Here is a 16,700-nt window from a genome sequence, read left to right on the forward strand (position 1 = left end):
ATTGTTCCAGGAGTGGGGTTGAGTTTGACCTGAGCCATCCTCCCCCCTTTACCTACTTGGTTTGTCTTATGATGGGTGTGGTGATGGGAGTGATGAAGAGGGTGATGGTGCATCACATTTATGGACTCAGTTGCTTTACTCATTCAGTCAGCCATTCATCAGAGATGTACTGTGTGCTTCCTATATATAAACCATTATAGGAAATGCAAAGAAGAGAAGAGTCTTTACTCTCAAGAGCCTCCAGTTTAGTGTAGGACCAGGTATCCCAGGAATTGCTGTATGCAGTAAGGATATGTGACATGAGAAAAGGGTGCATAAAGTGGTTTTGAAGTTCAGGCAAGGAAAGTAAAGGAGGAAGGTGTTCCAAATGAGAGAACAGCATGTTCAGGCACGAGCAAATTAATTGAATGATTTTATTCACTCAGGTCAGCAATCTAGAAGTCACCTTAGGCATCCAAGTTACCTGTATCTGTCTTCTCCCTTACTATCCACAGTTAACCAATCAAGGGCCCCACTGAGTCACCTTCTGCTCACTGTATTTCCTCAATTTTAAGAGGGCACTATTTGTAAGATTGGGTTGGATGGTTGTGCTGTTGACATCACTTTTTGAACAAAACACAAACATGAACACCATCGCATTAATTGTATATATTATATCAAATATCTTAGGCTAGAGGAATAATGCTATTTCTTGACTTCTCAACTTTTGCTCTGTCCCTACTGCCATCACCTTCACTCAAGGCCTTATCATCTCTCATCTGAATTATCACAGTGACTCGTGAACCAATCTTCCTTTTCCATTATTGATCTCCTCAAATCCACATCATACTCAGCCCCCCACAAAGCTGTTAAAATTTTGGTGTGATCACTGATATTCACCTGCTTGAGATCCTTGACTTCTTGTTCCCTCCAGGACTGAAACTGAACTTTCCATCAGTAGGTCCTCAGTTATATATCCACCTGATTGCCTATACCCTTCCTACCTTGAGTTCTGTAGTAACCCTGAATTGCTTGTTTCATACTCCACCCCGATAAACCATGGTGTTGCATGTTTCCTTGCCTATGCTAATGCCATGCCCTCTGTTAGAAGGCTCCTATCTCCCTTTCCTTCCCTCATCTTGGCCTGTACAGCACCTGTACAGACTTAGCTCAGGCACCAGTACATGGCCCTTGGGATGGGGAGCTAAGTTTCCTTCTCTGGAAGTCACAGTGTTTTGTTCTTGTCACATTTCCCTGAAATGTCTGTGTATATTCCCATCTTCCCCCAGACTGTAATCTCTTTAAGGACAGGAATCATGCCTTATTCATAATTTCATTTCTGCTGTTTACCCCAGAATCTGGCACAGGGTAGGCGCTTGGCAAATGCTTTATTGAACTGAACTGAGTGGGGGCCTAGGAAAAAGACACAGTAGAGGCTGAGCATGTAACCTTTGTTTCATAAGCATTAGTGCCAGTCAATGAAGCCCCCACCCAAAGACTGGCAAAAGCTGATTACCTTGGGCATGAGGACTAAATGTAGCTGCAATTAGTATTCTCCAATGTGGGTGACCCACATAGACCTTGTGGTTAAAGAGGCATCTGTCCTAGATTGCATGAGCTAGTAGACTATTTCTGCTGCAGCTTCTCCTAGGGGAATATCTTCAGAATATCTTCTCTGAATGTCCTGAGTACAATTGCCAAGATTATGGTTTTGGGTCATTAGAAGATATATATTGGGATGGTTCTTGCAAATGGATAATGTGTGCCCAGTTAATTTTGTCTCTTTAATCTTAGAAAATTCTCATAGATAAAAGCGCCCCATCTTACATCATCCAACCAGAAGACCCAGATACTGTCTTACTTTTAGCAAATGCCACCTTGACTTGGGATCAAGAAACCAGCAGAAAAAGTGACCTAAAGAAAGTGGAGAACCAGAAAAAGCATTTTCTCAAGAAACAGAAGCTAGAGGCATACAGTTTGAGTTCATCAGACCAGGGAGTTGCTGGCCCAGAGGAGCAAAGTGGTAGCCCCAAATTTGTTCTGCACAATATAAGCTTTGTGGTAAGAAAGGTGGGTATGTGTTCTACAGGTGTGGTGGCTTCCATCTTTCCTCCTTGATTCACACAGCTATGGCCCTCTCAAGGCCTAACATAATTCAGTTTGAGCTGGAGGTGGTGGAGGGATGTCTCTAGGTTGTTTTTTTCCCCCAACTTTAAAACTATGTACATGGATATTGAAAACATTCTCTTCAAGCTGAGAGAAGATGGTGATTGTATTAATTTTTTAAGGTTTTTAAATTTATTCATAAGAGACACAGAGAGTGAAGCAGAGACCCAGGCAGAAGGAGAAGCAGGCTCCCTGCTGGGAGCCCGATGTAGGACTCCATCCCAGATCCCAGGATTATGCCCTGAGCCAAAGACAGATGCTCAACTGCTGAGCCACCCAGGCGTCCCTGGTGGTTGTATTAGTACTGATCTTCTAACTCCAAAGTAGCCAGTTGCAATGTTGAATGGACAATCCATTTCAGGTTGCTAGGCTCAAATTGAATATCTTTTATAAAAAATCTTTGATTTGTTCTTAATTTCACATTGAAGTAGTATGATAGATAATAACCAACCATCATGAGCACTTACTATTTACGAGGTACAAAATTAATTCATTTAACCACCCCAATAACTTTAAGAGGTAGGTACTACAGCTACCCTCACTTTATGACTGAGAAACCTGACACACTGGGAGGTTGCATAATTTATCCAAGATAACACTGCTATCAGGTGGCAGAAGAGGGCTTCACACCCAGGGCAACTGGCCCCAGAATCTGTGCTTGTAAGCAACATACTTGTTAAAAGCAAATGAGATCAACAAACAACCCAGCAAAGGAAGCCAGCCAGTCTGTTGACTGTTCCCCTCAGGATTGGGGAATAGAGTCTTTAAACAAAGCTCTGCATTTATGGGATGTTTGGCCTTCTCCTGCATGTGGTTCTCTTGCACTGAGAACTTAGGAGCAGTGCTCCAGGGATGGCAGTGTTGTTGATTTTGCTGCAGAGGGCTCAGCATTAATCTTGTGCCTAGTATTTTAATCTCCCATCTTGTTGACTCACCCTTTCCCCATGCAAGCACTACAGAAGGAGAGCTTCCTGTTTATTATGTGATGCTAAGCTCAATAGCTGGTGTAGAGTGGTGCTTCTTATCGTTAGCAGAGTTGTCTGCCACATATTCATTGGAAATTGTGTTTGGTTGGATGAGTGCAATTGAGCTAGGTTCTCAGTTAAGTCCTGCTGGGTGCAGCCCACTTTGCTTTCTCATTCCCTTCCCCTGCCTATGATGTGCAGCACCTGGATTGGTCTAACCATGTCTTTGAGTTGCTCCAGAGAGGCCTCAGTGAACTACTCCTGTGTTTTAAAGAAGCTGCCTTTTATCCCCTTTATTGCTTTCCTTCTTCTCATTATGTTGGTAACTCTTAGGTTTGTGCATCAAGGACATGGTCAGTGTTTTCTGAAACAAGTTGAAGACATAGTGGGGGCAACACAGCATTGTGTGGATTAAGGGTGTGTCTCTGGAACCTGGTGTACCTGGGTTCCAGTCCTACCCACTTGCCAGCTGTGTGACTTTGAGTATATTGCTTAACCTCTTAACGCCTCCCCTCCTTCACCTGCTCAATGGATATTTTAATAATAGTAGCACTTCACAAGGTGGGTGTGAGAACTGAAGGAGGTATCATACAAAAAAATGCTAAGCCCATTGTAAGTCTCAACTGATGTTAGCTATTGTTGCCCTTTTTCGTCTCACAACCAAGTCCAGCTTAAGTGTTGCCCTTAAATGTCCTAAATTCAGAGCATCCATATTATCCCAAATTTAGTTCCAGAATTCCATTGGACTATAGCCTCTTTGATGTCAGGGCATGTATCTGTCTCATTTACAGTTGTGACAGTGCACCAAAGCAAGTGCCTGGCACAGAGTAGACTCCCAACACTTTTCTGAATGAACAAATGAATAATTGGAAACTCATGGGTTTTCTTCTGAAGACAAGGATGAATCTAGAAGGTTCAGACCTGGTCTCAGGTAGTGGATAGAACTCAAAAGAGAACCAAATGCCTAGAAACTGGATCCATACCTGTGGTCTCTTTGCCCCCAAATCTGTCATGCCCTAGTTACTTGAAGTCCTTTTAGGGGAATTAAAATGGATCTGCTTCGCTTACTTCACTTACTTGTAGCTTCAATGACAATGCGAGCTGCATAAGGCAGGGATCACATCTGCCTTGATTACTACTTCATCCCCAGTGCCTCGCATGATGCCTGGTGTTCCATAAAGACTTGTCAAAGAAATTCATGATGACAAGAAGCAATCTTCATGTGTTGAGGATGGCAGACAGGTGATGGGTCCTTCTGGTATATTTCAGGTGGGAAAGGAGCCATATTTAGCTCTGTGATGGGCATCTTTGCTCTAAGGGGTCATAGACGGCAGGTCTTATTGAGAATGCTCTTAGATATTCCAACTGCAGCATTACAGTATTTGCTTGAACACAAGAGTGGGCGCATGTCCACCTAAAAGTCTCCATATGGACTCTTGCTCTGCTCGCATTGGTTTCCTCCCAGATATCTACATCCCCTTCAGGCGTCCTCAAATGTTACCTGTTGTCAGTGACCCATCCATGTGCACCAGCCATCTTCCAACTGCTGGATCTGTATCTGTACCTGAGGGCCTTCTCTACCACTTACAAAGTTCCCTCCACCCTCATCCTTATCTCCTCCCTGCTTTATGCGTTACCATGGCATGTACCTGGCATACTCCGTATTTTACTTACTTACCTTGTTGATTGTTGGTCCCCCCAATTAAACATAAGCTCCATGAAGGCAGAGCCAAATTGTTGTCTGTCATGTTCATTACTGTATTGTGCTATTGCTAGTGTCCAGGGTGGCATCTGGCACATAGCAGTCAATTACAAGATTTGTGGTTGAATTAATAGATCTGTAGCTGTAGAATAATCCATGAACCCAATGTGTTGGGATAGCACAACTGCTCAGTAATTTCAGATTACACTTCAGTATGGTGGGAGGATACTTTAAAAATGACTTTAAAAAAAACACTCAGCTCTCTGTACTTCAAAGGCTGCCCTTGTCCCCCTGGGTTGTGCAGCCTTTAACTTCTATTAGATTTGCTTTCCTGGAGTGTGCGCAAGGGACAATTCTCATGTCCAGGGCCCATGTGTTGTCCCAGACCAACACAAGGCTGTTTCACATCAGTGCTTGTGCATGATTTCTAGAAATCCTCCGGGCACTCTGCTGTGCTGTGCCAAGGAAAGCACTTAATTAAGACTTAAGTTCCTGCATCCTCTCAGGCTGTGTATCGGGTTTGGGGTGTGAGGATATAGCTGCCACCTCTTAAAGTCAGCAGTGACCCCTTGGTCACCACCTGGCCTGGCTGGCACAGTTTGGGAGCAACACCTTTGGCCCAAGACCCTCTAAAATCTGGTGGCATGACTGTATCTGTTTTCTGTTTCTTTGGTAGGGGAAGGTCTTAGGAATATGCGGGAATGTTGGAAGTGGAAAGAGCTCCCTCATTGCAGCTCTCCTAGGACAGGTAAGCTGTGAAGATGGAACACTTATATGACAGTCAAATGGTCCCCTGCCCGCTGTGTCAGGGCCCTCTGAGAACAGTGGACCCAGTGGCTGGGCTTGGCTGCACTCGACGCTGTGCACAGTTAACAGTGATTTCCAGGAGGTTAATGTGTGCAGTAGCTCCATGGTGAGGCCGAGCTTTTTATACTCTTGAGTTTGCCTTCTAAGGACATGTGTTAAACAGTGACTGTTTCCTTGCCTAGAGTGCCATCTTTGTCAAAGGAAGAGACAAGTCATTAAATGCATGGTAGTCCCCATGACTTGGGTTGTCCTGATTAGAGAGGCCAGCAAGGCAGCTTGGCAGGGAAAGACCAAAGAGAACCTATGACTCACCATGACTTTGGATGTGTTTTTCCCCTCATTATCTCCACATCTCCAGTATCTGCCCAGAGCAGTGGCTCAGTCAAATCTTCTTTGATGGAGTAGCTGAATGCATGCATCAACTAAAGCAGTAACGTGCCCTCAACTTCTCTGTAGACCTTGTGGCAGGGAGAGGGAGGAGCCCAGGATTCTTGTCCTTTGCTACTTCTAGCTATGTGACCCAGCCTTGAGCACCATGCTGTCTCTTGCATATCCTGTCTCCTAACACCTTTGAACATGGTATCCTCACTAGTATCCACTGTTACCTGTTAGATGTCCACCATGTAGGATTATCCTAAGTGAACTTATGTAGTCAGGGTCACACACTAGAGCCCATGTAACTTTTTAATTGGATTGCCCAATCTGCCACATGAAACTGGATTTTCCAGTTCTCTTGAAGACGGGGAAATTCTTTTTTTTTTTTTTTAAAGATTTTATTTGTTTATTCATGAGAGAGAGAGAGAGAGAGAGGTAGAGACACAGGCAGAGGGAGAAGCAGGCTCCATGCAGGGAGCCCGATGTGGGACTCGATCCCAGGTCTCCAGTATCACGTCCTGGGCTGAAGGTGGCACTAAACCACTGAGCCACCGGGGCTGCCCAAGACTGGGAAATTCTGGCTGCACCAGGCTGGCATCCTTGCACCAGGCCTTGTGCCAAATGTGCACCTGAATTGGGGCTACTTCCTTGAGACAGGGCATGTGAAGACCACCATCCACAGCCATGCAGGCTATGTCCTGCCTCTGGGACCTGGCTGAGGAGGGTGGGACCCAGCAGGTATACCTGGAGGAAAAGGGAGCCTTTGTGATAGGTTCTCTCAGAGGGCATCCTGTTCTGGAGGTGCCATGTGGCCTCTCCAGCCTGCAGCAGAGCTTACCGCTGCCTCTTCTGTGACATTCCTGCCTGGATGCTTGAAGATTTTTGACTTTGAGACCAACAGCCTATAGAGTTGGGCTTTGCACTATGTGGTCAAGACATCTTTTGACCGTCTTGCACCATCATGATTAGCATTCATGCAATAAGTGGGTGGCAGGTGCAGTGAGACCCTGAAGAGAATTCTGTGAGGTTTAGCTTCTGAAAGTATTCTGGTTATTTTGCTCCAGATGCGGTTACAGCAAGGGATTGTGGCCGTCAACGGGACTGTGGCCTATGTTTCCCAGCAAGCATGGATCTTTCATGGAAATGTGAGAGAAAACATATTATTTGGAGAAAAGTATGATCATCAAAGGTAATATTAACTTTGAAAGCATGAGGCACTTTAGTATTTGATACCCTCTGCTATAGATGCTGCTGCCATTTATAAGGCTTGCTAAGTAGGCTCCTCTAATGAATTCTGATTACACATTCATCACATCCAAATGAGTATTGGTTTTTCCTGACCCAAGACTTCAGGAGAGGCACCTTCTGCAGACCTGTGATCACACTCTAAGAAATGGATGGAACTGGCACTTCATTCCCAGTGCAGAGTAGCATATGTTCTGAGGTTCTCTGTAACAGTGCATATGTTATCTGACTGGAGAAAGATATATCTGGCAATTTTGCTTTAGGCCAAGTAACCAAAACTGCTCAAAATCATGAGCAGCAGGAATGCAAATTAGTCAGTCCCCAAATTACTAATTGACATCAGATATATAAGGATATGTTGCTGTTAATGTACTCAAAATGATCTAACAGAAGATAAACAAGGCTCAAGTCATAGTTTTTGGATCACTTCGGTTGATTATTTTAAACTCTGGAAAGTAGTAGCTTTCTATGGTTCTTTGCTGGATTTGGTGTGCTGCCGTGTACATACCCAGAGTTCTATAAACACCTATTTAGGGAGATTTTGTCATCCTATCCCCATTTTACGGATGAAGAGGCTGAAACTCGGAAGGAAAGTTGACCTGCTCAAGGTCAAACCTAGTAAGTGGCAGGGGTTGAGTCTTGAATGCCAGACCAACATCATTGGTTCTCACTTGAGCTTCCTGACACCTTAAAGCCTCCCCAAGCTCCATGATGTTGAAGTAAGAACCAGTGGGATTTTTTTTTGTATATTTTTTTAATTGAAGTTTGATTTGCCTACATGCAGCATAACACCCAGTGCTCATCCTGTCAAGTGCCCCCCTCAATGCCCGTCACCTGGTCACCCCTAACCTGCCCACCTCCCCTTCCACTACCCCTTGTTCGTTTCCCAGAGTTAGGAGTCTCTCACGTTCTGTCTCCCTTTCTGATATTTCCCACTCATTGTCTCTCCTTTCCTCTTTAATCCCTTTCACTATTTTTTATGTTCCCCATATGAGTGAAACCATATATTTGTCCTTCTCTGATTGACTTAATTCACTCAGTATAATACCCTCCAGTTCTATCCACGTCAAGGCAAATGGTAGGTATCTGTCGTTTCTAATGGCTGAGGAATAAATATTCCATTGTATATATAGAGCACATCTTCTTTATCCATTCATCTGTCGATGGACACCGAGGCTCCTTCCACAGTTTGGCTATTGTGGACATTGCTGTTTTTGTTTGTTTAAATCTGGCTTTCAGCTCTCCAATGATAGTCTGGACTTTCATATCTTACTGTCTGAACCTACAAAACCTGCTGGCTGACATTGGCCAGCAAGTGGGTTCCCAGTGCCCAGTGAGAGCTCTTACTTCTCCTTCTCTTCCCTGGCCATGGCATCCTGTTGCTAGGAGGCTCAAGAATGGCAGGAAGGTCTGATCAGTGCAGGAGTCCTTGGCACCAGCTGAACTGTTCTGCTAACTGTTTCTTAGCCTCCCCTCACCCCATCTGGAATGGCTTTTCTTTCCGCAGTAAATGGCTAGGAGGAGGGATTCCTATCTTTATCAGGCAGAAGAATGTCAGGGCAAATATTTACCAAATACTTTCAATTTGCAGGATCATACAGGATGATAGAGGAAAGAAGGGTGGCTCAATGGATCTTTGCCCCTGACGTCTTCAAGTCCATGATGCCAAGTGGCAGGATGTTGTGCTGGACTATTCAGAGGCAGCAGAAATCATGATAGGGAAGACAGGGTGATGCTTGAATTGGGCTTGGTAGGGTGGATCAAAGCACCCTTTGTATGTGTCATCTCTAGGGTGAACATGGGGCTCTCAGGCCATAGGAAGCAGGAGAGTGGGAGGAAGCTTAAGATGGGGGGTGTGGAGTGGCAAAGGGATGAGGATGTGCTGAGAAACCTGAATCTCATAGTTAAAGATTGACAGAGGTAATAATATTAATAATAACCACCACCGATGAAGAATTTGCAATGTACTAGGAATTGTGCTAATGGCTTTACATATGTGTTCTTGTTTCCTTCTCACAATCCAATGAGAGTTATTAGCCCAATTCATAGAGTGGAGAGTGAGGATCAGGGAGGTACAGTCTCTTGTCCAAGGTTACCCAGCTGGATTCGAATACAGATTGTTCTCATCCCCAAATCCCTGGTCTTTTAAAAAAAGTTTGTTTTTTTTTAATTTGAGTATAGTTGACAACTATGTTACATTAGTTTCAGATGTACAACAGTGATTCAACTTCTCTACCTTACAGCATGCTCATCCCAAGTGTAGCTACCATGAGTTACCGTACAACTCTATTACAGTATTATTGACTAGATACCCTGTGTTATACCTTCCATCCTCATGACTTACTCATTCTATAACTGGAAGCCTGAATTTCCCACCACCCCACTTCCCCATTTTGCTCATTCCCTTTCTTCATCTGCAACCATCAATTTGTTCTCTGTATTTATGATTTTGACTGGTTTTTGTTTGTTTATTCATTTGTTTTTTTTACATTGCATGTATGAGAAACCATATGGTGTTTGTCTTTCTCAGTCTGACTTATTTCATTTAGTATAATACACTAAAGGCCCATCCATGTTGTTGCAAAAGACATGATCTCATCCTTTAAAAAAAAAAAGATTTTATTTATTCATGAGAGACACACACACACATACAGAGGCAGAGACATAGGCAGAGGGAGAAGCAGGCTCCCTGTGGAGAGCCTGATTCAGGAATTGATCCCAGGACCCCAGGATCATGACCCGAGCCAAAGGCAGATGCTCAACCACTGAGCCACCCAGGTGCTGCTAATCTCATCCTTTTTAAAGGCTATGAAATATTCTATCATACACACATATACACACACATACATCACATCTTCCTTATCCATTCATGTATCAATGGACACTTGGCCATATCTTGGCTATTGTAAATAATGATGCAATAAACATAGATGTGCATGTATCTTTTCCGATTAATGTCTTTGTTTTCTATGGGTAAATACCCAGTAGTGGAAAGACTGGATCACATGGTATTTCTGTTTGTTTGTTTCTTTTTAAGATTTTTATTTATTTATTCATAGAGGCAGAGAGAGAGAGAGAGAGAGAGAGAGAGAGAGAGAGAGAGAGAGAGAGAGGCAGCCCAAAGTGGGACTCGATCCCTGGCCTCCAGGATCACACCCCAGGCTGCAGGCGGCGCCAAACCGCTGTGCCACAGGGGCTGCCCTGTTTTTTTGTTTTTTGTTTTTTTAAGATTTCATTTATTTATTCAGGAGACGCGCACACACACACACACACATACACACAGAGAGAGAGAGAGAGAAAGAGAGAGAGAGAGAGGCAGAGACACAGGCAGAGGGAGAAGCAGGCTCCATGCAGGGATCCTGATGTGGGACTCCATCCCAGGTCCCCAGGATCACGCCCTGGGCTGAAGGCAGGCACTAAACCTCTGAGCCACCCAGGGATCCCCCGGTATTTCTGTTTTTAATTTTTGAGGAAACTCTATACTATTTTCCAGAGTGTCTGCACCAATTTACAGTTCTACCAACAGCATATGAGTTCCTTTGCTTCACACCCTCTCCAAAGCTTGTTATTCCTTCCCTTTTTGATTTAGACATTCTGACAAGTGTAAGGTGATATCTCATTGTGGTTTTGGTTTGCCTGATGGTTAATGATATTAAGCATCTTTTCATGTGTCTGTTGACTATCTGTATGTCTTTTTTAGAAAAATGTCTATTTAGGTCCTCTGCCTATTTTTTAATCAGATTTTTTTTTTTTGGTGTTGAATTGTATAAGTTCTTTATATATATTGGATATTAACCCCTTATTGGATGTATCATTTGCAAATATCTCCTCCCATTCAGTAGTTTGTCTTTTTGTTTTGTTTTTAAGGCTTTATGGTTTGTTTTTTTTTTCATGAGAGACATTCAGAGAGAGGCAGAGACATAGGCAGAGGGAGAAGCAGGCTCATTGTGGGGAGTCTGATGCAGGGTCTTTTTGTTTTGTTGATAGTTTCCTTTGCTGTGCAAAAGTGATTGATTGATGGATGGATGGATGGATGGATGGACTGATAGTAGACAATGTGGGGTCCAAATTCATGACCCTGAAATCAAGACCAGAGCTGGGATCAAGAGTTGGATGTTTCACTGAGTGAACCACCCAGGTAACTCCAAAGGATCTTTATTTTGATATAGTCTAAATAATTTATTTTCGCTTTCGTTTCTCTTGCCTTAGAAGATATATCTAAAAATATATTGCTACAGCCAATCAGAGAAATTACTGCCAGTGTTCTCTTCTAGGATTCTTATGGTCTTAGGTCTCAGGTCTCACATTTAGGTCTAATCCATTTAGATTTTATTTTTGTACATGGTGTTATAAATTGGCCCAGTTTCATTCTTTTGCATGTCCAGTTTTCTCAGCACCATTTATAGAAAAGATTGTCTTTTCCCATTGTATATTCTTGCCTCCTTTGTTACAGATTAATTGACCATTTAAGTATGGGTTTATTTCTGGGCTCTCTATTTTGTTCCTTTGATCTATGTGTCTGTTTTTGTGCCATTACCATACTGTTTTGATTACTACAACCTTGCAGTATATCTTAAATTCTGGAATTGTGATACCTCCAGCTTTATTTTCATTTTCAAGATTACTTTGGTTACTTGGGGTCTTTTGTGGTTCCATACAAATTTTAGTTTTATTTGTTCTAGTTCTGTGAAATATGCTATTGGTATTTTGATAGGGATTGCATTGAATCTGTAGATCGCTTTGGATACTGTGGATATTGTTAATTCTTCCAATTCATGAGCACTATATATCTTTCCATTTACTTGTGTCATCTTCAGTGTCTTTCATCAGCGTTTTATAGTATTCAGAGTACAGAACTTTCATCTCCTGGGTTAAGTGTATTCTTAGGTATTTTATAATTTTTTTGTGCCATTGTAAATAGAATTATTTTCTTAATTTTCCTTTCTGTTACTTCATTATGAGTGTATAGAAATGCTACCGATTTCTGGGTATCAGTTTTGTATCCTGCAACTTCACAGAACTCATTTGTAACTTCTGGTAGTTTTTTGGTGGAGTCTTTAGGATTTTCTGTGTAGAGTATCATATCATCTACAAATAATGACAGTTAAATTTCTTCTTTACAAATATGAATTTTCCTCTCATTTCTTTTTCTTATCTGATTGCTGTGGCTAGAACTTCCAATATTATATCAAATAAAAGTGGCAAAACTGAATATCCTTGTCTCATTCCTGATGTTAGAGGAAAACCTCTCAGTTTTTTACCATTGAGTGTATCATATTAGGTGTGCATTTTTAACATATGGCCTTTATTATGTTGAGGTATACTCCCTCTAAACCTACTTGGTTGGGAGTTTTTATTTGAATGAATGTTAAATTTTTGTCAAATGCTTTTTCTGCATCTATTGAGATGATCATATGATTTTTATCTTTCATTTTGTTGATATTGTGTACCATGTTGATTGATTTGCAAATATTGAACCATCCTTGCATCTTCTGATTGTTAAATGGGATGTGCTAATATTTTGAAGATTTTTGCATCTATATTCATCAGGGATATTGACTTGTAGTTTTTTTTTTCTTTTGTGGTATCTTTGTCTGGTTTTGGTATTGGGGTATTGCTGGCTTCATAGAATGTATTTGGAAGCTTTCCTTCCTCTTCTATTTTTTTGGAATAGTTTGAGGCAAATAGGTATTAACCCTTCCTTAAGTGTTTGTAGAATTCACCTGTGAATCTGTTTGGTCCTGGGCTTTTATTTTTCAGTAGGTTATTATTATTATTACTGATTTAATTTAGTTACTAGTAATTGGGCTGTCAAAATTTTCTATTTCTCCTTCATTCAGTTTTGGAATATTATATATTTTTAGAAATTTATCCATTTCTTCTAGGTTGTCCAATTTATTATAAAATTTATCATAGGATCATCTTATAATCTTTTGTATTTTTGTGGTGTCAGTTGTTACTTCTCTTTCATTTCTGATTTTATTTTTGGGGGGCCCTTTCTTTTTCTTGATGAATCTGGCTAAGTGTTTATCAATTTTATTTATATTTTCAAAGAACCAACTCTTGGTTTTGTCGATCTTTTTTTCTGGTTTGTTTTCATATCTATGTCATTTATTTCTGCTCTAATCTTTATTATTTTTTTCCTTCTACTCATCTTGGGTTTTGTTCTTCTTTTCCTAGTTCCTTCAAGTGTAAGTTTAGATTGCCTATTTCAGCTTTTTCTTGTTTCTTAGGTAAGCCTGTATCACTATATGTTTCCCTGTTAGAACTACTTTTGCTGTGTCCCCCAAATTTTGAACCATTGTGTTTTCATTTTTTCTTCAGGAATTTTTAAAATTTCTTCTTAGATTGCCTCACTGATCCATTGGTTGTTAAGTATCATGTTGTTTAGACTCCGTGTATTTGTGTTTTTCCTGTTTTTTTTCTTGTAGTTGCTTTCTAGTTTTATTACTGTTATGATCATAAAAGATGTATACTATGATTTCAATCTTCTTAAATTTATTGAGGATGGTTTTGTGGCCTTGTATGTGATGTATTATGGAGAATGTTTCATGTACACCTGAATGTATTTTGTTGTTTTTGGAAGGAATGTTCTTTATATATCTCTTATGTCTAGCCAGTCAAATGCATCATTCAAAGACAATGTTTTCTTATTGATTTTCTGCCTAGATGATCTATCCATTGATGTATGTGGGGGGTGTTAAAGTCTTCTACTGTTGTAATACCATCAATTTCTCTCTTCATATTCATTAATATTTGCTTTATGTATTTAGATGTTCCAATGCTGGGTGCATGGATATTTACAATGGTTCTATCCTCTAGTTGGATTGATCCCTTTATCACTATGTAATATCCTTTTGTCTCTTGTTACAGTCTTTGCTTTAAAGTCTATTCTAATGTAAATATTGCAACCTTGCCAAAGCCCCTGGTCTTAACCACTGTGTATACCACTCCTAAAGTTGGTGTATGGGAGTGATGCTCAGAGCTATGCCCAGCTTCCGCTTCAGGACATTGAGTGATGCCAGGGGCCAGCATGCCCCCTGAAGGACAGCTACCCATAATCTGCCTACTCGCCCTCTTATTGGTGCCCTTTATTGCGAAAGTGTGTCCTGCAAAGTCTGAGTTGTGAGGCTTACCCACTGTCATGCACTGAGAAGAGAGAATCCCAATGATGCTGGTATCAATCAACTAATCAATCAACCAATTAATTAGTCAACTAATTAACCCTTGTGGAGGCAGACAGCCTGCCAAGTGGGATAGAAACCTGGGGCTCAGTGGTGGGAACTGGGTGCTCCTTGGATAGGGCAAGAGCTTGATCTGACACCAGGGACACCAAGAAATTCAGAGCAGGAACCAGTTTTTGAAGCAGAGATGTGGTGTACTGTGGTGCCCTGGGAAACAGTCTACCCACAGTGGGAGCCTTCTGAGTGGGAATGAGGCATAGATAAAACCCAGGAAAAAAGGTGTGAAATCCTTCTGTAGCTTAAGGCCTGGACATGTCTGAGTCCCTACCTACTAACTTATTGACTCTCCTGGATCCCTTGCTGTCAGAAGTCCCCAGGGGGTGGTACTGGGGTCATGCCCAATAGGTCATGGGACCCCCAGCTTTTCTGTCCTTTGCAGGATGAGGTGCTAGTCCCAGAAGTATGGCTGCTGAGAATTGGTTAGGGTCTTGCCCATTAGATTCCCCAAGACTGGCCCCGTGCTAGACAGTAGGCAATGCTGAGGGACAAAACCAAGAGGCCAGGAGGTCCAAGGACCTGAGATCCTATTCCTGCTTGGCCTCTGTTCCTCAGGCAGTATTCTCTGTGCTAAGTGTCCTCAGGTATCTCACAGGGAGAAAGCCCTGCTCTCTCCAACCCAGTAGGAGTGACTGGTAGATAGAGGAGCATCCTGGAGCAGATGTCAGGGTCATTCTTTACTATCATCCCAGCACCCTGCTGTTACCCTCCACCCACATACATCTCTTCTATTCATGGTTTCGAATCCTCTGTGAAGCCTCCCACAGTGACCTCAGCCTACACTGGTCACTCCCTTCTCTGACTCCCAAGAGCAGTGCTAGCAGTTAGTGCCCCTATTTTCCCTTAGAGGTTTCACGTACATTGATATTGATATCTTCCCCTAAAGGCAGGAAGGCTGTGAAGGGATGAGTCATCCCTGAGTCAACTCTGCATCAGATGTGTGGGGAATCAAGGGGAAACTGCCTTTGGACACCAAAGATAAAGCAACTGGCCACCTCCTTGCCTTACTCAGTGACACCAGCAATGCCTTTCCAGGTAGCTTAGAGCAGCAATGGGGTCTTATGTCACCATGCTGACTTCTGTCATTTGTGTCCATAGGTATCAGCACACTATTCAAGTCTGTGCCCTCCAGGGGGATCTGAACAGCCTTCCATATGGAGACCTGACTGAGGTGAGCAGAGCTAGGAGTTCAATCCCACTGAAGCAGCATGGCAGCCAGGCTGCCCAGGCCAGAAGAGCTGAGGCTGGCAGGCCCTGGTTCCATCCACATTTGGATGCCCTAGAAGACAGAAGGGTCCCAGGAAGCATAAGAAAAGCCAGGTTCTATCATCCTAAATTCTCCATCTGGGTTTATTCTGGGGGGAATATTACAATGGATGTGGAATCAATTCTACTTGTATTGGGTTCAGCGTGGTCACTCCTGGAGCCATTCCCAATCTGTCTGTTAACTTAGAGAATGTTTCTGGTGAAAGCTGATTCCTTATCTTATGGGCTGGCCTTGTCCTCCAAAGACAGAGGTCTGGGGTGCTGCATTGTGGCTGGAGGCTCAAGGACCCCTTCTTGATTCATTTGCTCTGCTGTCCAAACATTGCTCCCAGCTGCTTGTCCAAAAGGCTGCCTGGGTCCTGGGTTAAGCCTGCCAACTCAGGTCACTCAGGGATGGGGGTCACTGTGCCATATTCCTATTTCCTTTTCCCAATGTGCCCTCTGCTTAGTTTTTTACTTTGCCCAAAAGCCCCAGAGGAGACCAGAGAGCTAAGGTGTCTTGAAGAAAGACCAGTTCAGAACACATTGCCTTTTTCTGCTAGGGCCTTCAATGTGTCTATGTCAAGGAAATGGCCACCACAGCCATCCTGGCCTGGCCTTCAGGACCTCTCTTGCCATATCTGTGGCCCACCTCCCCAGGGTTTGCTTCTACTCATCCCTACCTGCCTGCCTAAGTGTATACTTGTCTTCTACCTCCAGACCCCTGTTTCTGCTATTGTTATCGCCTTTCAAGTTCCAACCACAAATCCACCCCCTTCAGGGAGACTTTCTTGAATCCTATAACCTACAGTAATTTGCCCCAGAATACTTGGCTTATGCTTCTCAGTTGGCAGTAGTTAAATTCTGCTTTGTATCATAATCTGTATAACTGATCATGCCCTCACTTTCTGCTGGTATGAGCTCCCAGTAGATAAGGGACTTTTTTTGAGTCCAGCTTCATGTGTCTTTCCCCTG

The 16,700-nt window shown here is 42.6% G+C and overlaps 1 protein-coding gene across 4 annotated transcripts in view; it reads left to right on the forward strand.

Moving 5' to 3' along the window:
• The window catches only part of ABCC12 (ATP binding cassette subfamily C member 12), a 65,279-nt gene that overhangs the window by 15,111 nt on the left and 33,468 nt on the right, over positions 1–16,700 (forward strand). For all 4 annotated transcript variants that reach the window (XM_041767344.1, XM_041767346.1, XM_041767343.1 and 1 more), the window contains 4 exons: positions 1,774–2,049; positions 5,489–5,560; positions 7,059–7,183; positions 15,579–15,651. In XM_041767344.1, coding sequence (XP_041623278.1) covers positions 1,774–2,049; positions 5,489–5,560; positions 7,059–7,183; positions 15,579–15,651 — 546 coding nt within the window. The remainder of the gene's footprint in view (positions 1–1,773; positions 2,050–5,488; positions 5,561–7,058; positions 7,184–15,578; positions 15,652–16,700) is intronic.

The sequence above is a fragment of the Vulpes lagopus genome, chromosome 8 (assembly GCF_018345385.1).
Source record: "Vulpes lagopus strain Blue_001 chromosome 8, ASM1834538v1, whole genome shotgun sequence".
NCBI classification, from domain to species: domain Eukaryota; kingdom Metazoa; phylum Chordata; class Mammalia; order Carnivora; family Canidae; genus Vulpes; species Vulpes lagopus.